This window comes from Malaclemys terrapin, chromosome 2 (assembly GCF_027887155.1).
Source record: "Malaclemys terrapin pileata isolate rMalTer1 chromosome 2, rMalTer1.hap1, whole genome shotgun sequence".
Taxonomy (NCBI): domain Eukaryota; kingdom Metazoa; phylum Chordata; order Testudines; family Emydidae; genus Malaclemys; species Malaclemys terrapin.
Window position 1 is genome coordinate 80,107,696 of NC_071506.1, and position 25,006 is coordinate 80,132,701.

Genomic DNA, 25,006 nt, shown 5'->3' on the forward strand with positions numbered 1-25,006 from the left:
GTAGACAGTGCCCCAGTGCTGGGAAAGCTCTCTCCCAGTGCTGGTGCCACCACTACGCAGAGCACTTTAGCGTTGCTAGTGAAAACATACCCTTAGGTTGCTATTGGAACTGTCTTGATTTATAAACAAAAAACCTTCAGATGTTAATTTACATAGGTTAATCTGTTGACAGCTAACATAAAGATTATCTAGCACAACCATTATACTGATCCATTAGTGAAAGTAAACACCTTTCTTCTTGCTGAAGCTTGACTGCATGCTCTCAGAACTGTCCTAAGAATGAGTCTTAGATTGTTCTACAGTGCTGTTGCATTAAAGCAAAGTTAAATAAATCCCTTAATTTTTTAACCCCATAGTTGAGTTTTATCTAATCATACCAGTCTGCCCAATGGATGTAACCAATTATGTAAAATAAATTGTCTGAACTGGAGATTAAATATTCCAGATTCATTAGGTTGGTCAGATTTTATAGATTTCTTTCAAGACTTTACATAACTTATTCATAATACACGCCATACTTATTAGCCTTTTTTGACCTGGATTCTTGTGACAATATTTGATAGATCAAGTACGGTTCATTTCAGAAGCTTACTCCTATCGCTTCTCGTGCCCGCCTGCCCTCCCTCTCACCCCAAGGTTGCCTGTTTGACTAATCAGATGGCCAGTACCTGTTCTAAAAATAGTGTTTCTGAATCTTGGTGTACAAGGCTTTCAAAAGAGAAGTCCTGAGAATCTCCTCTCTTCTATGCCCACCATCTTCCTCTTCCCCATTAGGGATTTAGATACACTTCTCTTTTTAGCCATCTTTTCACCAATGCAAGGGAGAGGCTTGGCTTGAGAGATGTGGGTCTTTCTTTCGAATTTGCTGGCCAGGTCAAGGGATGTTGCACTGCCACTAGGCTAACCTCACTTATTTCTCTAAGTTCAATAGTTCATTGTGTTTAATCTCTTCAGTTTTAATACAACTTTATATCCTGTGTCAGGAGCTGTCCAAGATCACTATGCCGGTTATTTTCAACGAGCCACTGAGCTTCCTACAGCGACTTACAGAATATATGGAACATACATACCTCATCCACCAGGCCAGTTCACTTTCTGGCACAGTTGAGAGGATGCAGGTACTTTACTCTGTAGTCGTGTCTTAAAATGCTTGTGGAGGTCTGTTTGAACAGGTTGGACTGTGGTACAACTTTCTTTCAGCTAAGGACATAAGAATGGCCATATTGGGTCAGATCAATGATCTATCTAGCCCATATCCTGTCTCTAACAGTGGCCAGTGCCGCATGCTTCAGAAGGAATGAACAGAATGGCAATTCTGAGTGATCCATCCCCTGTCATCCAGTCCCAGCTTCTGCAGTCAGAGGTTTAAGGACACCCAGAGCACGGGGTTTCATCCCTGACCATCTTGGCTATTTCTCTTTTTAACCCTGTTGTACTTTTTGCCTTCACAACATCCACCGGCAATGAGTTCTGAAGGCTGAGTATGCATTGCGTGAAGAAGTTACTGAAAATTGTGATGAATCTGCTGCCTGTTAAACAGTCTGTTGGAGAGGAGAGATGCTGTAATCTGCTACACATGGAACTGCTTTACTAGTTCTGTTAGCTAGTTCTGTTCAGTTAACTCAATGTGTATTCAATTTTTAAAAGCTTTAATATATCTTAGCTTTTTGCAAAACTTGCCAGGCCCACCTGGGAGGCAATTTTTATGCCAAAGACAGAACTAAAGTAAAGTAACAGAGAAAGATGAAGTGCAGTAGAAGAATTTTATATTTAAAGTAGAAGTATCAAAGGGAAATCCAACAAGGTGAATGATGTATGTTAATATTCTGTTGAACAGTGTGTAGCTGCATTTGCTGTGTCTGCTGTTGCCTCACAGTGGGAACGTACCGGAAAACCATTCAACCCACTTCTTGGAGAGACGTACGAATTAGTCAGGTAACAAATAGAAACTGCATTTAAGGCCAAAGTGTATTTTATGGAATTTGCGGGTTTATATAAACACATTGTATGGCTTGTGAATTGCTTTGTGTGTTTGAAAATTGGCTGCATTTTAGGAGCAACTGTTACAAGTGCTCACACTGCAAGTTGTTAGCATTTCTGTTGTTACTTCCCCTTTATGGGAGTCTAACTTGCCTGTAAAAATTGCTCTGGGTTGAAAAGTTGTGAAAGTGTCTTTTACTTGAAAGCAGCCTTAATATAATCTAAGTGATCAGAAAAATATCAGTTTTTTTTAGTGTATAAACCTAGGTTTCAGATCTATACTAAACAAAGACTTACCATGTAAACACACATTGCCTAAAAAGCAATTACTGTTGTGCAAATGTCCTTTAAACTATTACACAAACTTAGATAATATATACAAACAGATCTTTTTCGTTAAGAACTAAAAAATAAACTAAGCCCCTTCTGTTTTGGGCCACTCTTGCCTACTTGTTACGTTGGGGTCTCATCAGTCAGATACACATATGTGGATGCTGCAATGTGTAGTCAAAAATTTGTCATTTTAAAATAGTTAAGTCTGTTAGTATTTCTGTTGAACTTATCTGGTGTGTGTGTGAGAGAGAGAGACCATGTCATAGCTACAATGGTACAAGTGGTGCAGTCACACCAGAGCCCTGGAAATTATGAGGGCCCAACCACTATCAGATGCTGCTGCTGGTGGCAGTGTTGAGGTAGGTGACACTGCCCAAGGTGCTGTTCTGCTGCCCACCCCGCACTGCGGAGTGACTGGCTGCTGATACCCTTGTCCCAAACTTGTTCAGGAGCCTGATTGCACTTGCCTGGAGGCTGAGTCATGTGGGGTGTATGCACTGTGCTGCAAGGGTGCACAGCTACCCACACTGAGCTGCCCCTACAGGCACTAATGCAGGGCCGGGACATAGAGTGCAGGGTGCAGGTGAGGAGGAGCCCAAGGGAATGGGTGAGGGAGAGGCTGGTGATGGGAACAGGAAGCCAGGAGGAGTGGGGTGGGGTTCACGGTTTAAGGTGAGGGAGCAGTCAGAGTGGCAGTAGGGACTCTCAGCGGTGTGGGAGCAGAACATCCAGTGGTAGGGAAGAGGAAACAGGCAGCAGCAGGGCACAGGAATGTGGTGGGGTGAACCTAGGCAATGCAGCACAAAATAGGGCTGGTACTGTGGCTGTGGGGGGCAATGGAGACAAAGCTGCCAGCACTGGAAGAATTGGGGGTGGGGGTCTGAGCTGCAGTGTTAGAGGTGCGAGAACCCTTTTCCTGTGACTTGCATCCCAGCAGAACCCTTCTTGTGTGTATTGAATCCCTACCCCCTGGGGAAGCACCAGGTACCAGCACCTAGTACAGTGCAAGGAACAGAAAGTGCCTAAAGCAGGAGTAGGCAACCTATGGCATGTGTACCAAACGTGGCATGTGAGCTGATTTTCAGTGGCACTCTCACTACTGGGGTTCTAGCCACTGGTCTGGGGGCCGCTGCATTTTAATTTAATTTTAAATGAAGCTTCTTAAACATTTTAAAAACCTTATTTACTTTACATACAACAATAGTTTAGTTATATATCAGACTTCTAGAAAGAAACCTTCGAAAAACATTAAAATGTATTACTGGCACGTGAAACCTTAAATTAGAGTGAATAAATGAAGACTCGGCACACCACTTCTGAAAGGTTGCCAACCCCTGGTCTAAAGGCTCCTTGACCTGCTGCTCTAATGGTCGTGGGAGGATAATATGCTGGAGATGCTAATATATTTTTCCATTTAAAACCACCTCTCTTGATTCTTCAGAAGCTTTCTCCCTCTAATTCAGATCCTTAAAATTTCCAGACCATGTAGTCAGGGTGGGAATAAACATTCCCCATTGCCAACATTTTTCCTTGACTTTTGGACTTTCTGGGATTAGGGGTCATAGTAGAAACATCTTTTATTCCTGTAACTTTATCTAGTTTGCATAACTAGTTTAGGAATTCAATTTGAAGTTCCTTTCTCCCTCTCTTCCTGAAACTTAATTTAAAACTAAGCAGAAGCTGTGGGATGGGAGGGCAGGATTGGAGCTATGAGAGAGTTAGCAAGGAGTTGGAGAGCTGAATTGGGGCTGTGTGAGAGCAGGACGGGGTGGATTTCAGAATCAGGAAGAGACCCCTAACTTATTCTTGTACCAGGGCCCTCTGGAGTCTTGCAGCACCACAGAGAGAGATCTATATTGCAGTGAGTGTTTTTAAACTAATTGCTGGCTTAAATACTAGATCCATACATAATTGCTATAACTTTACGCATTCTGAAACATAAAATTAAAGGAAATTCTTACAACTGGTACTGTAGTGAATCAGTGAAACTCACAAAATTTGCATTTCAGAGAACTGCGGAGAACAGTGATCCTGAAAACTTTTATTTTTTTTATTTTTAGAGATGATCTTGGGTTTAGACTCCTTTCAGAACAAGTTAGTCATCACCCACCAATCAGTGCTTTCTATGCTGAAGGCTTGAATAACGATTTTGTGTTTCATGGCTCAATCTATCCTAAACTCAAGTTCTGGGGCAAGAGTGTGGAAGCAGAACCTAAAGGGACTATAACTCTGGAACTCCTTGAGTAAGTTGGTCAGATTGCTGTATTAAACTTTCGTTTTGAGGCTGTGCAGAATAAAGGCTTATATAATGGTCTCCAGTGCTGCCAGATGACTTTTAATATAGCCACTATTTCATATAGATGAAGCAGACAGTCTTTTTTTTTTTTTTTTATACAGTTTGCATATTTCCTGCTTTTATGGCTCCTTACAATAATTTATAACACACTCTACTGCCTGTTAACCCTTATTGCCCACTTCATTTTTAGTGGTCTCATATAGCATGTGTGACCACTTATGCTTAACAATGTGTCCTGCCTTATATTTACCTTGGACACTCCAGTTGCCTTCTCCAGACCTGAGGAAATGCTCTGTAAAGCTGAAACGCTTGTCCCTTCCATTGGAAATTGGTCCAATAAGCTATTACCTCATTTATCTTGTCGCTCTCATTCTGCAACCAAAATGGCTTGAACACCATTGCAAACAGAATTGTACAGTTCACTGGCACCCCTGAGTTGTATAGGCTTCAGATAATTAAGGCCTTAATCCTGCAAATACTTACGTGTGCTTAACTTGACTACTGGAAGTAGTCCCAGTGATTTAATGCCAGTAGTAGATGCACTGAAGCTGCCATGCTAAGCAGTTAACAAAATCAGGCAGTGTCTTCTATTTTTGCCACACCATGCATGGCTGGTGCATCTTGTTTCCTTGATTTGCTGCCAGTAACAAATAAAGTTCCAGAGCCAGATACTTGCTGTAGAGTCATTCAGGTATATTGTTAAAAGGTGTGATTATGCCAGCAGTTGTTGTCCTTCTTTTTTTTTCCAGACACGATGAAGCCTACACATGGACAAATCCTACTTGCTGTGTGCATAATATTATTGTGGGTAAACTTTGGATTGAGCAGTATGGAAATGTAGAAATAACTAATCACAAGTAAGCTGGAATATGACTTGTTAATCTACTATGTTTTAAAACAAATTATTGCAAAGTAATTTGAGCTAAATATTTCTTCCTTAGAACTGGTGAGAAGTGTGTATTAAACTTCAAACCATGTGGGCTTTTTGGAAAGGAGTTACACAAAGTTGAAGGCTACATTCAAGACAAAAGGTAAAAGTCCTGTCTGAGTTAGATCCACTGTTCAATAAAATACTACTTAAATATTTAATACAGATATATGTGGGAACTATTGGAATTAAATACGGTTATAATATACTTTGCCAAGGACCTTTATGTATGTATGTGTGAGGGTAACTTGTTAGTAACTGTAATGTATAGTAAGATGGGGATTCGGTGTTAAATCTGTTCTTAGAATCCTTTTTATAATAAAATCTGAAAACACTAAAACTAACTTCATAACTTGTTTAAGCTCTTCCTAAAATTAGTCCTTTTTCTGACAGCAAAAAGAAAGTTTGTGCACTCTATGGGAAATGGACTGAGTGCTTGTACAGTGTTGACCCAGCTACATTCGAAGCTTACAAAAAAAATGACAAGAAGAATACAGAAGAGAAGAAAAACAGTAAACAGGTATTAGACATGTGAAGAGGTGGTGTGCTAAAGGCACAATAGAACACTTAGCAGTCTAAGGTGCCTTTAGGCTTGTTACTGTTTTATACTTTTTCCTTAGACTTTTTCTTAGTAGGAACTTAGTAAGATTCAAAAAGGGTTTAGACATGTATTATATGGATTAATTATAATCTGGCTATTATCCATACAGTTTTGGAAGGGTTAAAATCTTTGTGCTTTAAGGTTTAAGCCAATATCTAATGATTAAGAATTAGCATGAAACTTTAGTGAGAACGGATTTCCCCACATCTGCCTACTATTAGGTTCTTTCACCTTCCTCTGGAGTCACCAGGTGGGATAGTGGACTAGAGGGACCATGGATCTGATCTAGTATATAAACTCCAACCTGATGCTTTCCAGACCTGTAAGCAGGATAGATAAGGGTCTGTTTAGAAGGATTTCATAACTTGGAGGAATGTCATATTCTGAAGGTTTTGCAAGGATTTTTACAGTCTGCACTGTCACAGGAAATCTTACTCTTCGCATTTCTGTAACCCATTATGTTACTCCTTAACAATTCTTTCAATAGAAAACCGCTCTTTTAAACCAATGACAGTGAAGGATCTTATAGTAATTATACATACTTGCCATCATTCATCTTAAATGACTAGAGAAAACGTTTTTTACTAAAAATCTGAGAACCCCTCCATGCCATTGAAGATCACCATGCTTGCTTTACTCCTTTGCCCTGTTAGATTCTAACCTTTCTAAAGGTAAGTATGCCTGTGTAGATTTACATTATTGCTGTACAGGAGAGCTCTAAAGCTCGGGGGATTACCACCCTCTCTTTGAGGCTGCATCTCTAAGCCTTTGGGAGGAGGAGGAGAAAAGAAAAATATACCCTGCACACTTGTTATCATCCATCTGCTTGTTTGTTTTCCTTTGCAATACTGAAGATTACTCTGAATGAAATACTTTTGTGTACAAAGCTCAAACTTCAGGTTACTTTTGGCTTCTCATGGGCTTTTAGTTAGTAAAATATACATGCCCACTTTGCCTTTTCACCATTTAATTCTTAAGCGAATTTTATACTCCATTTCACTGAATCTGCTATTCAGAATTTTATTCGTTCTCTATAGCTAAATTTTGAGTGTCTTTTTCCCTCCACTTCTCTGACTGGAAGAGACTCTTTGACATCCAGATCAGGTGTCCAGTCTGTCTGATCTTGGGAGCTGGCATAATAACTTAAAATGCAAAATCTGCTGAAGAATGTTAATTATAACTAGAACTGCTTTGAAAATTGGCAAATGAAACTAAACAAAGAATCTAGTGAAACTGTGTTTTTTCGGACAGTGTCTTAGAGCTGCCAGGACTCTGAGAGAGCAAGGTCTTTCTCTTTGTTTAAATCAAAATTAAAAAAAAAAAACCAAAACATGCACAAACAGCAGCCTGGAAGGTGCCACTGAGAACCCCCCACTCAGTCACTGCCTAACTCTGTAGGTGCCTAAATTCCCTAGGTGCTGAAGTTTCCACTAATAGAGTCCCCTAAACACCTGTGTTTCTGCCAGTGGCATTCATAAAGTCAACTAAGTCCTGATGCTGCCAAGCAGTTCATGCCCTATCTCATGTCTAAGACCTGGCAAGGTTGTCAAACTGGGCTTTCCCCTATTATCTCACCTGCAGGGCCCAATCCAGTAGGTGTGCTCGGGGCACTCCTAAACCACACACAAGATAGTCAAGAATGAGCAGATTTATGGTGAACCTTGTTATATTCGATAGTTTATAGTCTTTCACACACCAAGTGAGTGCCTAAATCACCAGTTTATGGGATATTCTGATGTGGGATTCAGTCTCTCTCCTGTTGAAGCTGTTCCATTTTCTATAAATTGAATATTTGTTGGGCCAGAGAGAGTGACCATATAGGGCACACTCCTGGAAAAAAGGAGATCTGGGTTGCAGTCCTTCCCCAAATCTGGGAGAGTAGAGATTTGAAAACAGGTCTCCCATATCATAAGTGAGTTCCCTAACCATTGGGCTACTAGCTAAAATGGAGTCGGGGGGGTCTCTGCAGGGTTTTTTTGCAAGAGGACTAACCTTGCTTAGTCTCCTAACTCCAGAAGTGGGCTTGGTACTAGTCAATATATTCATTAATGACTTTGGATAATGGAATGGAGAGTGTGCTTATAAAACTTGCAGATAAAGCCAAGCTGGGATGGTTTGCCAACACATTGGAGGACAGGATTAAAATTCAAAATAACCTTGACAAACTGGAGAACTGGTCTGAGACCAACAGGATGAAATTCAATAAGACAAGTGCAAAGTACTTCATTTAGGAAGGAAAACTCAAATGCACAAATACAAAATGGGGAATAACTGGCTAGATGGTCCTATTGCTGAAAAGGATTAGTGGGCGGTAGTGGATCACAAATTGAATGAGTCACCAATGTCATGCAGTTGCGTAAAAGGCTAATAATTCTAGCGTGTATTAACAGGAGTGTTTTACGCAAGATATGGGCAAGTATCAGAGGGGTAGCCGTGTTAGTCTGAATCTGTAAAAAGCAAGAGAGGGTCCTGTGGCACCTTTAAGACGAACAGAAGTATTGGAGCATAAGCTTTTGTGGATAAGAACCTCTGGAGATTTCCATTACTTGCATCTGAAGAAGTGAGGTTCTTACCCACGAAAGATATGGGCAGTAACTCTCCCGCTCTACTCAGCAGTGGGGAGGCCTCAGCTGGCGTCGTGTGTCCAGTTCCAGGCACTAGACTTCAGGAATGATGTGGACAAATTGAAGGGCATCTAAAGGAAAGCAACAAAAATGTTAAAAGGCTCAGAAAATCTGACCTATCACCCTTAAAAAAAAAAAAAAAAAGGGGGGGGGGGGGAGGCCACATGTTCAGACTTAAAAGACGATGGGTGGGGGGGCGTCTTCAGCTATGTTAAGAGCTGTTATAAAGAGGATGGCGATCGGATTTTTTGTTTTGTTTTGTTTCCCCCTCCATGTCCACTGAAAATAGGGCAAGAAGTAATGGGCTTAATCTGCAGCAAGGGATATTTAGGTTAGATATTAGGAAAAACTTTCTAACACTAAGGGTAGTTAAACTCTGGAATAGGCTTCCAAGGGAGGTTGTGGAACCTCCCATCACTGGAGGTTTTTAGGAACAGGCTGGACAAACACCTGTCCAGGATGGTCTAGGTTTACTTGGTCCTGCCTCAGGGCAGGGAACTGGACTTGAAGACTTCTTGAGATCCCTTCCAGGCCTACATTTCTATGATGGCTGTGAATCCTGACTAGAGATAGGTGCCTCCCTTGGGCCAAAAGTTGGGTGTCTGGCTACCTTTCAGTTTAGGCCTCTCCCCTCTCCTCAGCATTTCTTACTAGCTAGCTTAGGCAGCTTGCTGATTTCTGTGAATCCCATGCTTAGGCATCTCATTCTCCCCATGCATTGCATAGAGAGCCTGGGTGCCTGGCTGAGGCTTCCTCCAAGTGGCAAGCTGCCTAAAAGGTAGGTGTTGCAATGCCTAGGTCTGACCATGGATCTAGCCCCTTGGTTCTTAAGGCCCGCAAAGGATTTCAGTTTTTTTTCTTCCCAAAAACTCCACTGCCGCCCACTTTTCGCCTTATAATGGTGGTGACGCAGTGTTAGTGCTTCAAGGAATTGAGGTTGCTTTAAGCACACTCTGAGCTTCCAAGTGATGTAAGGGTTACACTAAGATGTCTCACCACTTCATGCTCAAGTGATTTGCTTCGGTACCATGAAAATATATAGCCTATGGGAAGCCTCACCTACCCAGTGTTTCCAAATTCTCATGGCTTCCTGCTACTTCTGCTCTTAGTACTGCCATCATGTAGGTTCACTTCCCTTTTCTTTAGGGGACCTACTTGGATGTGCTGCTGGGGGCCAATGTCTCATCGGCAGATTATCCTGGACCTTCCCATAAAGCCTTTGATTGTATAGGGATAAAATATTTTTGTGGAAAAACTTGCTACCCTTTTCATCAAAAAGATGTTGAGACATTAGACCTGTCTCTGTGCATGCAGAGATGGATATCCTATTAACATACAAACAGATTGAATGAAATGAATACTGCTCCTTCATTATATTAAGGCTGAAACACCATTAAACCAGGGTGACCAGTTGTGATCCTGAAAACTCAAGAGATTTCTCTGATCAAGTGAGAGCATTCCATGCTGCAGACTGCACCGCTGAATTAGAGGGGGGCAGTTGCAGTCAGCTTTCTTGTGCATGCTGGGTGCAGTCCTCAGATAAGATAAGTGAAGTCTGGACACTACTGAATTTAGAGGTCCTAGAATCCTACAGAGTGAAGCTAGAGTGGTATTTAACAATCGGGAAACATGATGTCATTAATATACAGAGTAGTGACGGGTATGTTATTTCAGTGGTTTTCAACCTTTCCAGACTACTGTACCCCTTTCAGGCGTCTGATTTGTCTTACGTACCCAGAGTTTCACCTCACTTAAAAACTATTTACTTACAAAATCAAACATAAAAATACAGAAGTGTCACAGCACACTATTACAGACAAATTGCCGACTTTCTCATTTTTATCATATAATTATAAAATACATTGATTGAAATGTAAGTACAGTATTTATACTCCAGTTTGATACTTGAACCTGTTTTTCAGTTGTGAGCCTTGTCTGAAGCTGGAGCCCTGAGTGGTGTGGCTGAAATGCAAGCCCTGCCACCTAGGGCTGTAGCATGTAATTTAGCTTTGCGGGGCCCCCTGTGGCATGGGACTCTGGGCAAGCCCACCTAAACCCATCTCTCAATCCCCAGGTTGAGAAGCACGGATCTAGATGAGTTGAGTACCCCCGGAAAGACTTCTGCATACCCCCAGCGATATGCATCCTTCTGGTTGAAAAACAGTGTGTTATTCAGTGCTATGCATCAATTGAGATGATGTCCAGGGAACTGCTGAGAATGGCTAAAATGTGCTTCTAATTTGTAGTCACTCTTCATTGTAACTTCAGTGATGTTTGTGTACATATTGAAACACAATCTGAAACACACAACCAACTATTTGCAAGCTTCCATGGAACAGTATAATTTATAAAAGATCTGGTGCTTTGTTTATGGATTAGTTTGTTTTGATGCGGGGCTTCTTTCTTTTGATCTGGTAGCATTTTACCTCAATTTCTTTATCATTCTGTTCTGTAGGGGATACTAACAACTCTTTGGAAATCAGTTTGCTAGCACAACCTAGGAATATCCAAGTGAGAGCTGCACTGGCAGATTGATAGCAGCCAAGGGATTAAATCTACTATGCATGATATTCTGGACTACTTTGCAGCCATCTTAAATATTGAAAGCACCAGACCAAAATAATCTCATTACTAAACCAAGTTCTAATAGTTTGTCTTGGTAGCGTGGATGGGCCCAAGTCATGTCAGAAGGGTTCAAAATCATACTCTAGCCTAAGTTTCTCTGTGTGCTGAAATGCAGATACAGCAATTGGCCTTGTCCAATTTGCCTGGCCTAACTATAATAGAACCAAGTTCATTCACAAGAGGACTTAGACTGTGCTTATGCATACCTGGAAACTGGGTTCATTGTGCTCATCTGTCTGCTTGGATTTCTACTAAACAATCTCCAAAGATCTCTAAAGCTTTTCCCATGCTGGGGTAGAACCAAATTGTATCTAGAACTAACCTGTAAACTAACACGCTGGGACAAAAATTGTCATCCAGTACCGCAGCATAACAAGTTACAGTTTAGTCTAGCAGTATAGGAACTGACCAAGCTGTTTGCCCTGTTGTGGCTGAGCTGTTACCAAACCATGCCAACCACTTGGGACTTCAGGTTTATAGCATAATTTAAGGACATTGGTTAATATGTGTTTCAGTTTTATGCTGCTGGACCAAAGCACCTTTTAACCAATTGGAGAACAGTCTGCCCTACCATTATCCTCTACTACTCTAGCTAGTTTGGATGGAAACTTAAGCAGTATCTCCAGAAAGATATTAACCATGGTACAGCACTGTCATCCTAGCCAGTGTGCATCAACCTTGACTTCACAATCAGCCTTCTAGATTGAGTAGCCTCTTCTCAGAAGAGCATTTGTTTAATATGTTTCTTGTTTTCAGTTGACCTCATAATGTCAATGGAACCTAAGACCCCACTTGCTGAACGTCAATAATGCAGCAGTTACACATGCACAGACTATAGGATGCATGTTTCCTTAATGTAGGAGAAAAAAGAAAAGATGGTCTGCACTTTCAGCATAAATAAAACCAAAATTGGTTTATATTTTAAATGGGGAAGGGGAACCCCTAACATTAGTGTTCTCTCTGGTGGTGAGAAACAAATAGTAACTTCAAAATGTGGATTTGAAAGCACCTATTTCTCAGTAGCTGCATGCTGAATGAATGAATAAATGTAAAAAAAAAAAAACTATTGGCAGAACTGTCTAAATAGAATGGCTTTTGTTTTTAATTTCTCTGAGGAGTTGATGGCTCTTCTAATCTTGACATGCATCTAGAAAAGCCAGTGGGTGTTAAAATCATTACTTAAGACAAGGGGGGCAAAATAAGTACTGGGGCAGTGAATGTGTGTTCTGTGATGGTATGTTTCATGCATTTTTATGGGTTCATGTCTTAATCTCATTTCACTGTAGCTTCTGTGTAGGACTGTTCTATGGTTTGTGTTTAAGGTTGTTTAAACAAACAGCCTGTGACTCAGATACATTTTCGTGTATTTGTGCTTCTTATAGGTGGGCAATTCTGAAGAACCCGATGAGATGCCTTTGCCAGATTCTGAAAGCGTGCATGTTATTCCTGGAAGTATCCTACTCTGGAGGATAGCTCCAAGACCTCCAAATTCAGTACAGGTTAGCCAGGGCTCTGGTTAAATGTTTGGTGCTTTGACAATTTGTTGTTCACTGTACATTTTACAGTTTAACATCTTAATCACTGACTTCCTTGCTCGTGATGCAGTGGTTAAAATAACTTTTTTACAGTAAAATCAATTTTTGCTGCAATGATCTTGAACTTCCCCAACACAAACTGTAATGAGCTATGTAATGTGGAACTGAATATGTAGGCCTTGTATTGTAAGATGGACAGACCAGCGTGCACGCTTGGCTTGTTTCTAGTTTAGCTTAACTTCTCTACAGAATCACTGATTACGATGAGTTAGGCAATTGCTCTACTTAGCGGTGGCCTGGAGAATTCACTCTCCCACTCTGTTGCCACTTAAGTACTTCCATCCATTTGGGAGGCGGGTTTAGTGCAGGACAGCCAGTGCATGAGACAACTCCTCAGAGGTGTCCATAGAGGAGCAAAATCTGCAAAAGCTATGTAAGACAAACCATGGAGTACAAGAACCTGTAAGTCAGAGGAAGGCTACATAACATTAGTGGGTGTATGAAGATCTACTGAGCTGGATAGACAGCTGAGCAGCACAGATGAGTAGATGTGTGTCTAGAGAGATCTGGAAGCAGCAAAAGAAAATCGGGCAGGGTGGTCATGTAGGTGCATATAGAGAGAAGGGTAGGTTGCTTTAGTAGAGGTGGTAAGGAAAGCCCCGGGAGGCTGAATAAGGACAAAGAGAGGGAGGGAGAAACAACCTATTTGGCTAGTCAGATCTCATTCTAATTAGACATGAGCATAAAGCAGGAATTCTCAAACTGGGGGTCGGGATCCCTCCAGGGGTCGCAAGGTTATTACACGGGAGTCATGAGCTGTCCGCCTCCAGCCCAAACCCCACTTTGCCCCCAGCATTTATAATGGTGTTAAATATATAAAAAAGTTATTTTAATTTATAAGGGGAGGTCACACTCAGGGGCTTGCTATGTGAAAGGGGTCACCAGTACAAAAGTTTGAGAACGGCTGGCATAAAGGTTCACCCACGTATACCTGGCACACTTTCACCTTGCTAGCATCTTAACATTGCTACTATATAATAGTTCAGCAATTAGAAAGTTGCTACAATTATACGTTACTACATATCAGTGCTCCTTTTTCAATTTTTTTAAAGGCTCTCTTTTTATATGTGAAGACTCTTAGCAGCCAAAACTTTCATAAAGCAAGCCTTTAATTTTTGTTTCTCTTTCAGATGTACAATTTCACTAGCTTTGCTATGGCTTTGAATGAATTGGATAAAGAAATGGAGAGTGTTGTTCCTAAAACTGACTGCCGGTTACGGCCAGATATAAGAGCAATGGAAAATGGTGAAATAGGTAACTTTTAAAAATAAAAATACAAAATAACATGTCAAAGTTGAAAGACTCGTGGGAACTCCAACTGAAAGGTTACAGATACTACCGTAAGCAATAACAAGCCATCTTTACAGATAAGCTTTTTTTTTTTTTTTTTTTTTTTTTGTGATGGAACATGTCTTCGAAATATGTCCTTGTAGGGGTGAGTGAAAATGTTTAAATGTATAAGCTTTATGCCAGGCATGTTACCCATACCTCCATTTTAAGCATTAATTTTTTTTATTGTTAAATTAGAGTGAAGAGGCTGAGGCCAGATAGAAGGCACAGAGTGCTGCCTTGTCAAGCTTTTTAATTGGACCTTTTATGAAGGGCAATAGCAAAGTTGTGAAGTTTGCCATGATTAGAACTTGCCGCTGTACCAAGTCTGTCTTTATTCCACTCAAAAATATTCTTTCATTACATCAACCAATCCAAAATACCAATTTCAGTAATGTGATTGAAACTGCTGAAGTTAAGTTTCCCCCCTCAAAAGAAGTGCATGCTCACTTTAGAATTATTCGCAGCAAAAGGTTGAGGAAAAAAATAGACTTCATTAGGAAGAAATAAGCAATTCCTCTAAAAGTCTGTTCAACTAGTACAAATTGCATGTCTCTCTTAATCTAGAAGTGTATAAGATGCCTGTCACCATGGTGTCAGTGCAGTGTTTACTGACGTTTGTATAGTGGGTTTGGTGCTCGATGCTCTGATTTGTAACAAAAGTACATACTTTGTTTGTATGAAAGTAGCGTGGCCTGGAGGATGGAACTCAGGGACTAAAGACTTGGGTTATATTCCCAGCTGTGTCACTGGCCTGGAGGGTGACCATGGGAAAGTTACTTCACCTCTGTGCCTCTATCTGTGCACCTGTAAAATGGGGATAACACCTTTTCACCTGCTTTAAGCACTTCGAAATCAATGGATTAAAGAGTAGCTGGGCATTATGATGTTGTGGTACTGAGGAGTTCTCAAAGATCAGTAATGAGATCTTTTGAGGCTTTTTAAATATACTGTAGACAAGTTGCTTCCTTTGACCAGTCTGATCAGTCTCTACCTTTCCCTGTAAATTGGATTATTCTGTGACTAGTGAAAGTGACTCACATTGTGTTGCATCCTTATTTACCCAAAGTATTTAGTATTACAGATGCACAGAATGCACTAACATTCAGTGATCTATCAATATCTACAAGCTGTGTAGTGGTGGTCTATCTCTTTCTGCCCAGCAGTCATACTGCCACATGCTGAGTGCTGCGATAAACCAGTGGAGCTGGAGAAATTAGAGAGGCTGTAAATCAGCCTTTGGTAACAATTTTAAACTCTGATCATTTTGAAGATTGTCTCTGTCATGGGGAGTTGATGCCCAAATATGAAGCAACTTGAGAGGTCACACAAACTTGTGGCACAGGTGGGGATTGTATCCAGGTCTTAATCCAGTCCAGTAATGTAACCATTTTCTCTTCTGAAGGGAATCTTAAAGCCCCTCTTCTCAAGAACTGCAACAAATTCTCAGGTTCCTTAGGTCTTGGCTCAACCCACAGTTTGAGTGTACACCGAGACCTGTCTTTGATTAATCTATCTGACTGGTAGAGCTTGTTCTTTAGTTGGCCTTACTTCTAAAACAGAAATGATTCTCGTAATCTTGCCTCTCTGCTTTGCTGGGTCTGCTCTTTAAAGGAGGCTTTTAAAACTGGCATGATCTGACAAAATTAGTGTTGGAAACAAGTTGAGTCTTCAGTATAACAGGGGCTTCAATAAAAGTAATCAGGAAACTAAGATTTTTTTTTTTCCAACTTCTGTTCCTTTTCAGATATAGCCAGTGAAGAGAAAAAAAGGCTAGAAGAGAAACAAAGGGCTGTCCGCAAAAACCGGTCCAAGTCAGAGGAAGACTGGAAAACAAGGTCAGTGCATTTGATAAAGTTCTTGGCTGTTCAGATTAGGGTCTGTCCACGCACAGGTTATTCTCAATCACCAGAAGAGTTGATGACCTCATCAGCTCTGCTGTTACTATGCTATTTGAGCTTTTGGTCAGAGTATTTGTCAAGCCTGGTTTAGTGAGGAATGTACTGAGCTCACTATAACATCAGCCCCGTTTCATTTTCCCACTTAACCCCCTTCTCCCCCCAGTCTCTAAACAGCTTGTCATGCCTGCTGAGCATCACTTGTTCGGTCAAGAACAAAGCTGTTGCGACTGACGCCCGCTCACTGTGACACGTGCAGTCTGTGATGCTGTACAACTGACCAATACACATGTGCTCTGCCATACAATAGAAAAGATTCTGGTTTGATCTGATCTCCCTACACGATCAGTAGATGAAAATAGCAGAGGAGACAATGTGCTTGGCCCCAGAGGGAAGGGAGCTCCTATCTTTTTAATGATTCTTCCAGTTAACTATTGAGTTATGTATCTTCACATCCATGACTCCCTAAAACCACCCACTTTTATTCCTGTGGGTGCACATCGGTGCCAAAAACTAACCAAAGGATTGTTCCTTTTGGACTATATTGGAAAGCAATCAAGCATATTTATTTAAAACACTACTCACATTATACATGATGATCGGTTTTGCTTCCTGCAAGTTGGCGCAGTATGCTGCCGGTCCATATACCTGACTGTTGCAGCTGTTTATGATCTAGCTAACTTCACAACTAGAAGGGCTGGGAAAAAATTCTAAATGAGAGCTGAGATTTCGTGTTACTTTTTTCCCTCCCACCACCTCAAGAAACACTTTGCAACCCATCGTGGCCATGATTCCTAGGTGTTGAACTGTTTGTGTGACCTTAAAGTTTTCTTGTTAACAGTCTCTCCCGACCTCGCGTGTCCTCCTGGAAAGCCAAGCATTTTGAAGGCATAAGCCTGTGTCAATAGTAGATGCGTGACCATAAAACCTTATCACAATTTGTGAGCCAATTATGCAGATTGTATAAACAAAGCTTTGAGACTGTGTCAAGATCTGTCATTCTGCTAGATTTTTTTCTAACTTTGCTTAAAATCCACCTCAGTAACCTATCTAACTCCATATATGTGTGCTCTTGAATTCCTCACTGAATAAAGAACAGCTTTAGAAAGTGTTCTGCTGGTTCTCCTTGCTCTCCCAGTGTCTTTTAGGTTCCGTTATACAGATAGATTGTAATAATTGAAATCTTAAACTATTAAAATTTAAATTTAGAAACAGAAGGCTCAACTGAGAATTCTGTGACCTACATAATACATAGGTCCCTCATAAGGATACTTGGGCTCCCAGCATTTGACATTTATTGGACCGAAGGGTTTTACTTACCTCCACCCTGCTGTAGGTAGGTGATGTGGGAAAGCAGGAGGACATTGGAGCATTTATTTATCCATTTGACTTTCCCTTATCTTTTTGGGGTTGCACATTAACCATAATGTAGTAGAGAACATGGAGTCTAAGTGCCACCCACAGACTCACCCTTCTCTTCAGAGTTTCACATAGGCTTCCTGTTACCCTATTGCCAACTAAATCTAGTTGCAAGTCATTAGAATCTTTTTATAAATTAGTAAAATAGGGCTCCAGTTCTGCAGACCCCCCAAATTCCTTCCCCCTCCAGGACTGAGAATGTATCCTACTCTTCATATGGCTATTTAGAGCCGATAATAATAATAATAATAATTAATAATAAAAAAAGCTGCATGGCGCTGTATGGAACACCCTTTTAATGGAGGGGTCACAGCTGCCATCTGCAATAAGATGAGTCTACTAATGGCTGAGCAAGATAAGAATTTAAACCCACATAAGATGTCTTCAAAGCAAAAAATAAAAGCACATTTTTATCTCTGGACTCAGTCAACACATGTTACAAAGTCGTAGTGTTGTGCACTGTCTCCTTCTGTTCCTCCTAAATTCATCAGCATTTTTTTTAAAAATGCACCTTGCAGTAAGGATGTAAGTGCTATTCCATATTCTTCATGCATGAATCTAGGAAGCCATTAAAAAGCTTTGGCAATACCATGCAGTTCCCTGAAATGCTTCAGCTTTGTTTGATAGTGCTTCAGGAGAGTAACTTCCACTAAGTGCTGTGATAACTCAAGGCCACTTTACAAATAATTTGAAGGGGCACCTGCTGTGCTGTGCCAACACTTCATCACCAGTCAGGTGACTGTATAGTCTTATCAGGCTTTGAGCAGCTCCCTTCCTTCTGGATTAGAAGATTAAAGTGCCTGTCGCCCCCTGGAATTTGAAAACTAATACCAGCTTCAAAAGCATTGCAGCATGAAGTGTAATGAGGCTCCTCAGTATCTGCAGTTCACCTCTACTTCCAGACTTGAAGACCTGGGATAGTAAACCTGCTGGTTATTTGTTGCAGAGAACTAAGTGCCTGTTTATATAAACCGGAAATACTCTGGCAGCGGGGAGCAATTTCCTCTCCGTGCTAGGATTCCTATACGCTTAACAACCTTGTTGTCCTCCCTGTACTTTCTCCCCTCCACCCTCCCCCACGACCCCTCCAGTGTCCAATAGCATGCCACCTTTGATGCAATGACTGGAATTTGAAGCTCCACTGTGGCCCTCCATGGTCCACAGCCACTATTCTAGCCTTTCTTCTGATGTCAAGGAAGGTATATCTAAGGCCTTGGCTACACTCAGGACTTCCCAGCGCTGCCACGGCAGCGCTTTGAAGCGCAAGTGCAGTCGTGCCGCCAGTGCTGCGGCAGAGAACTCTCGCAGCGCTGTATGTACTCCACCTCTCCGAGGGGAATAGCTTGTAGCACTGCGAGCGAGCGTGCAGCGCTGCAGGCTCTGATTACATTGGTGCTTTACAGCGCTGCACTCGCTGTGCTCGGGGGGGTGTTTTTTCACACCCCTGAGCACAGCAAGTTGCAGCGCTGCACAGAGCCAGTGTAGCCAAGGCCTAAGGTGTGGAGTGGACAGCCAAAGTCCAGCTGCAGGAATATGAAGCCTAAAACTAAGCCCACTGCAAACTTTCCCTATTCCTCATTTCAGTCAGCTTATTTTATTTCCAGTCCTTCCCTGCCATTGAACCCCAGTTTGCCTTGTGCATGAACAACTTATTTTGCAGTTGTTTTCGAATCTCTCATTAGTTTTGCACTCAATACTGGGATTTATTTGACAGTGGTGCAAAACAGCACAGCAAAAGAAACGTGTGTGAGGGAACCTGGGAAGCAATAGGATGAGAGGATTTAAATCCCCACCCAGTGGGGGAAAAGGGAATTAAGAGAGTAAGGAATTTGCAACATGATTCAGAAAAGTCAGTGGGGAATGGGCCTTCCCGAGTATATCTTTGCTGAACCTCTTACTGTCATTCCTACCTGACACAGGCAATTGTGCTTTGCAATTTAGTCTAGAAAAATCTAGCTGAAGGTTTCCAGTGGGATCTGCACCAGACTCATGAGGCTCATCATCCTATTTCTCTTTACCAGAAATTGAGCTCTGCTAACTAGCACACAGTTGGGTGTGCTGGGCTGTATTCCATCCTTTGAGAAATGTTTAATGATCTTATTCCAAGACGAGTGCTGCTCCATGTAACGGTGCTGCTCCATGTTTCTGGAGTGCCACGTAGCCTCTGGGGTTGGGTCTAGAAATAGTACCTTTTTGAGAACTCTCCACTGGTAAGCAAACCCAATGCTTCCGCACCCCCACATTCTGAGTGGTGAAGCCACTTAATCATACTGTTTGTTTTACACAGAATGTCTAGTTGTAACTTTGAGTTGCATTTTTTCCCTTTTCCAACTGAAGTCATCTGACAGCCCAGGGTCCCAGGTTTGGACTTGTCTGATTTTTTTCTCTCCACCACCCCACCCCCACTTTTTGCTTGCTTTCTCAAAGTGCTTGGCTTGGTTTGCCCTAAGACAAGCATAGAACAATGTTTTTGTAATTCTTCTGAGTTAATATATGGTGAAGTTCTGGACACACTTGGTCTCATCTCCCTTGTCAGAATGCCAGGGCTTATTTGTTTCAGTGACTGTGAATAATCCAGTGTGTATTCTAGGTTTTCTTACCTTAACAATTACTATAAGTATACAAATTGCAATAGGTAGGCACTGCATGCATTCCAGACCCTTCCTATCACTTTCCCCATTCTCATTCTATATCAGGAATTCGTTAGTTTACTTGAAATAAAAAACGGGGGAAAATTTTTCAAAGATTTCTGGGATCTAGAAACCATCTGTTGGACAATGGCATTCACATTTGGCACTTCTGATGAGATCAAGGTATGGTCATGGAAAGCTAGATTGCTTTATGGTCTCTCCATTTAAGAAAATTATGCAGAAAACAATTCATATTTTGAGATGAACCCTTCTACATATTTCCAGGAATGTTAGCTCCTCTGTTTAGGGAATACATAGCTTAATGTTTGCAATCATCATTAACTACGCACTGTAGAGAAGTGCACTTCTTAGGGCAAGATCCCTATCCTTTTGGTCTACTACTTTTCATAATGGGCAGGATTTTCATAGGGTCTAGTGATTTTTGGGTGCCCAGTTTGAGACACCTTAAAGGGGCCTGACATCACAGAGGGTTGGTTTGTTTGTTTCTGGAAAATCAGGTAGCAAATAGAGCACCCAAAGTCACTAGTCCACTTTTAAAAATCTTGGCAAATGGTCTAAAGACTGTGTTAAGCTCCTTGGCGCAGGGACCTTGTCTTTCACCAAAACATAATGAACACCTATGCTGTTACAAGCAATATTCGTGCTCTCCTCTCCCTTCTCCTCCAGTCACTCCAAGGTAGTGGTTGATCTAGTATACCCTATATCCTTCACAACCTTAGCTGCTCCCTCCATGCTAACTTCATTGGGGGCATGAACTCTAACAACACTATTCCCAGTAAGCTAAATTTTGCTTCTGCAGCACCACCCACTGGAAATAAGGTGTACATTTTTAACAGGAAGGGTAATTAACCATTGGAACAGCTTAAGAAGGGCCATGGTGAATTCTCCATCACTGGCAATTTTTAAATGGAGTGAATGTCTTTCTAAAAGATCTGCTCTAGCTATTATTCTGGTGCATTTCTATGGCCTGTGCTATACAGGAGATCAGACTAAAGGAACACAGTGGTCCCTTGTGGTCTTGAAATGTGTGAACTAGTAGCAGTAGATCAGATACAAGTCGTGCAACAGTTTTGCTGCATCTTCCACTGTCCTTCCTCTCACCTTTAACTAGTACTTGGCACAGGATAAGAATGATTTAAATACTTGGACAGGTTTTTGCAAAAATGTTGTACAAGGTATAGTAGATGTATGTCACCACATTTTTTTTTAATCCATGCTACAGTTAGCAACCTCATTTTATTATGTAACAGGCTATATTACATAATAGAATGCACTGTGTATATATAAATTTAAAAAACAGAAAGGCTGATAGTGTTTTATAAGACAACATTTAATTACCAAACAACCCCAATATGCTAAACTTCCATTTTATTAAATCTTTCTGAAACCTTACGGGGATCCTGAATAGTCTCTCCTGCTTGAGACAGTGTTAATTGCAGTGGTGTATACAAAGCAAGGATTGTTTGGTGGTGAATTAAGCTCCAAAAGAAAGCTGAGGTGTTAACCATAAAGCAATTTACAGCAGGTGCACTCAAATGCCATGATCATTGTTTATTTGGCAAATACAGCACGCAGATTTAAAAAAAATAATAATCTAGTTCACCTTTCTGAGGGCTGGTGCTGTGTAATATGTTGTTGGTGTGAGGCAGAGATGACTAACTGGACACAGATTTAAAAGTGAATAAAGACTGGGGAGAAGGTTGACATATTGCATGTTATGTTAATAGGGGTGTTTGTATTGGAGGGAATACCTTTGAGACTTATCTGGGCTGTGGTAAGATGTGCTTCTTGACGTATAATGTACAAAGGAACACGTACCATTGGGTATCCTATGATGTAGTATTATTGCTGGGGTGAGGGGAGCAGAGTTGCTGACACTCAGTCCATAAAAGGGGACTCCGTGCTACATCAGAAGTGTTCTTATCAATAGTATGGCTCCTTAGTACATCTTACCTTACAAATGTGTAACTATCACTGTTTGTGTATATACTGTAGAGCTGGAAACATTTGCAGACTTGAACAATAAGTGAAATTATAGTATTTCTGGCAACAGGCAAGCAAGCAGAATCTACCAGGAAGCACGAAAATAACTTGATGCAAATGGGACCGATCTCATGCCCTAGAATGGCTCTACAGTGTATGCCTCACATAAACACATGTATTTTATAACTATGCAAAAAACTTGCTGGAACTGTTCTGAGTGATGTGTTCCCTCAAGAGCTCTGTATTGCTGTTGGGAAGCAAATCACCGATCCCCATTATTGTGAGCTGTGGTATTTGACACTTATCAAAATAATGGTTTCAAAATCTTGGGGAAATAAGAATGCTGGTGAAATAATAGACTTCTGCTTTCAGGAATGCAGTGTTTGCAGTGTATTCGTGTCCTTGTGTAATAAATTGTTCTTAAATGCATGTCAAAAATGGCTTATTCAAAACTGCTTTGAAGTATAGTTTCTTGTACAACAATCTCTACTACCTACTCATCACAACATATCCGCATGGATTTCAGGCAGAAATTATTCTGGGATTGTAAGTGAGAAGTCTAGCAAATCAAGACAGTCTGAACTGACTTAAAACAGTGCGGGGATGCAGCACTGAATTTTCAGTAGACTGGTTTGAAAACCAACATGAAAGATGCACCAAAGCAGCTTTGAACTTTGTTACACTGAAATGTGTTCTAGTCTCCTCACAGCCATCCTGTCCTCTTTTACAGGTGGTTCCATCAAGGTCCCAATCCCTACACTGGTGCACAGGACTGGCTTTACTCTGGCAACTACTGGGACAGAAACTACTTTAATTTACCTGACATTTATTAAAATGTCAAAGGGAGCTCATGACTAATGCAAATTAAGTCTTAATCTTTTTAATTTTCCTTGTTTCTACTCATATCTTGGAAAAACTGACAAGTTACTGAACAGTATATTAAGCATCTCCTGCAGTAAATATGGTGGTACAGATCTGAAAGTCTATGGAGAGGGGAACATAGACAAAACTGCTCAGAGCTGTCATTTTTCTGATGGGTTAGTACTGTCATATTTGCTGAATACATCTATGTTAAGTCTCAGTGGATAGCAAATAGAACATTTGAAGGTGTTCTTTGAATCCTTTCTTTTAATTATTATGCTGGCACAACAGCCTTTGGAGTGGATTTATTGTGGCACAGACCTGTTTAAAAGCACAGGTATGAATTGCACTATTCTGTGCTTGAAGCTAGGAGAGGGCAAGTTATTTTTGTAAAGATTTACTTAACTTTCATAAGATGGCTTTCTATGAACATAACTCAAGAATCCTGGATTCTGGTCAGTGATTCCAGAACTATTATCCCCCAAATGGTCATGTTGTAGGTTACACTGGTAACATTACTCAAAGTATTTATTCTATGTTTAGTGCAGTGTTTTGAATTTGTTCTTTCATGTTTTGTTACGAACCTCATTTTGTTAAGGAATTAAGAGCCATTTAAAAGTTAAATCTGAACTGAACACTAGTAAGAGGTTTAAAAAAATCTGTTTACTGCACTAGAAACTATAGGTGCTTTGCACCATTGTTGTACAATTGCAGAAACTTTTTAAAAATCAGGACCCAGTAGAACATAACTACTGGAGAAATTAAACTGCACCTGTGTATGCACTGTACAAATGCACAAGATTTCCTCCTAGAAAGTGTGGTTTGAAGTATGTAAGGCACCTGTATGGAGACTGCTGTACACACCAGCTTTACCCCTTTAATTGGGGTGCATTAAATCTTATGGAAATACATATTTATACAGACCTGGGCTACAGAGCTTCCAGCTGCTCTTTGTATACTATTTTAATTGCTGTCTGGAGGTTAGTGTTAATTACATTAATTGCTACTAAATAAAGGCTTTCAAATGTTCCAATGCTCTGATTTCTCAGATTCATTTTTTTAATAGTAGGGGTTGCATCAGCTGATCCAGGTAGATGCCTTTGCTCTATAAAGTCATCCTGCTGAGTGTCCTGTGGCACCTTATAGACTAACAGACGTATTGGAGCATGAACTTTCGTGGGTGAATACCCACTTCATCAGATGCCACGAAAGCTCATGCTCCAATATGTCTATAAGGTGCCCTGGGACACTCTGCTGCTTTTACAGATCCAGACTAACATGGCTACTCCTCTGATACTTGACATCCTGCTGAGTGTGGCTTTCGGCTGGTGTGTCTGAAACCTTGCAGTTCTGGGTTCATAAAGTATGTCATGTCAGTGGTTTCCCTGGAAGCACTGTGCTCAGCAAACAAGGAAGAAGCTTTTCAACTACAGAGGCTGAATCACACTGGCGTCTCGTGCATCGCTACAAGTAATCTGTTCTAGTAAAGTTGATGTCTCAAATTTTGAAGGGTTTTGCTATCCTGAAATGAGTCTAGAAACTTTTTCTTTGCCTCATTTGGGAGATATTAAAGTTTTATTGCAATCATCCCCCACCCCACCAGCCTCATGTGACACCCTTAGGTTGCAACCCACTGGCTCAAACACTGACCTAATGGGTTTTGAAACCCATTAAGTTCCAGGGAAAGGACTCTGTTCCAAATGTTTGTTTGAAGAGCTTACTGGATAGAAATAGAGAGAAGCATTGAGTGGCATATGCTTCCCAGGTAAGTTTCTTCTCCAGAAGTCGATATCTGCTCAAAATCCAATCTCCTAGTGATTTCCTTTATTTTCAAGCTGCGACAGAGGAGATGGTACCTGCTCTTTTTAAAAGTAGGAAGCAGG

At 41.0% G+C, this 25,006-nt stretch overlaps 1 protein-coding gene across 5 annotated transcripts in view; it reads left to right on the forward strand.

Moving 5' to 3' along the window:
- Positions 1 to 24,152, forward strand: part of OSBPL1A (oxysterol binding protein like 1A) — a 155,457-nt gene extending 131,305 nt beyond the window's left edge. For all 5 annotated transcript variants that reach the window (XM_054017422.1, XM_054017423.1, XM_054017424.1 and 2 more), the window contains 10 exons: positions 984 to 1,118; positions 1,838 to 1,935; positions 4,374 to 4,556; positions 5,359 to 5,466; positions 5,551 to 5,640; positions 5,931 to 6,057; positions 12,770 to 12,886; positions 14,113 to 14,236; positions 16,059 to 16,149; positions 22,993 to 24,152. In XM_054017422.1, the coding sequence (XP_053873397.1) occupies positions 984 to 1,118; positions 1,838 to 1,935; positions 4,374 to 4,556; positions 5,359 to 5,466; positions 5,551 to 5,640; positions 5,931 to 6,057; positions 12,770 to 12,886; positions 14,113 to 14,236; positions 16,059 to 16,149; positions 22,993 to 23,095 (1,176 nt within the window). In that variant the 3' untranslated portion in view covers positions 23,096 to 24,152. The remainder of the gene's footprint in view (positions 1 to 983; positions 1,119 to 1,837; positions 1,936 to 4,373; positions 4,557 to 5,358; positions 5,467 to 5,550; positions 5,641 to 5,930; positions 6,058 to 12,769; positions 12,887 to 14,112; positions 14,237 to 16,058; positions 16,150 to 22,992) is intronic.
- Positions 24,153 to 25,006: the final 854 nt, after the last annotated feature.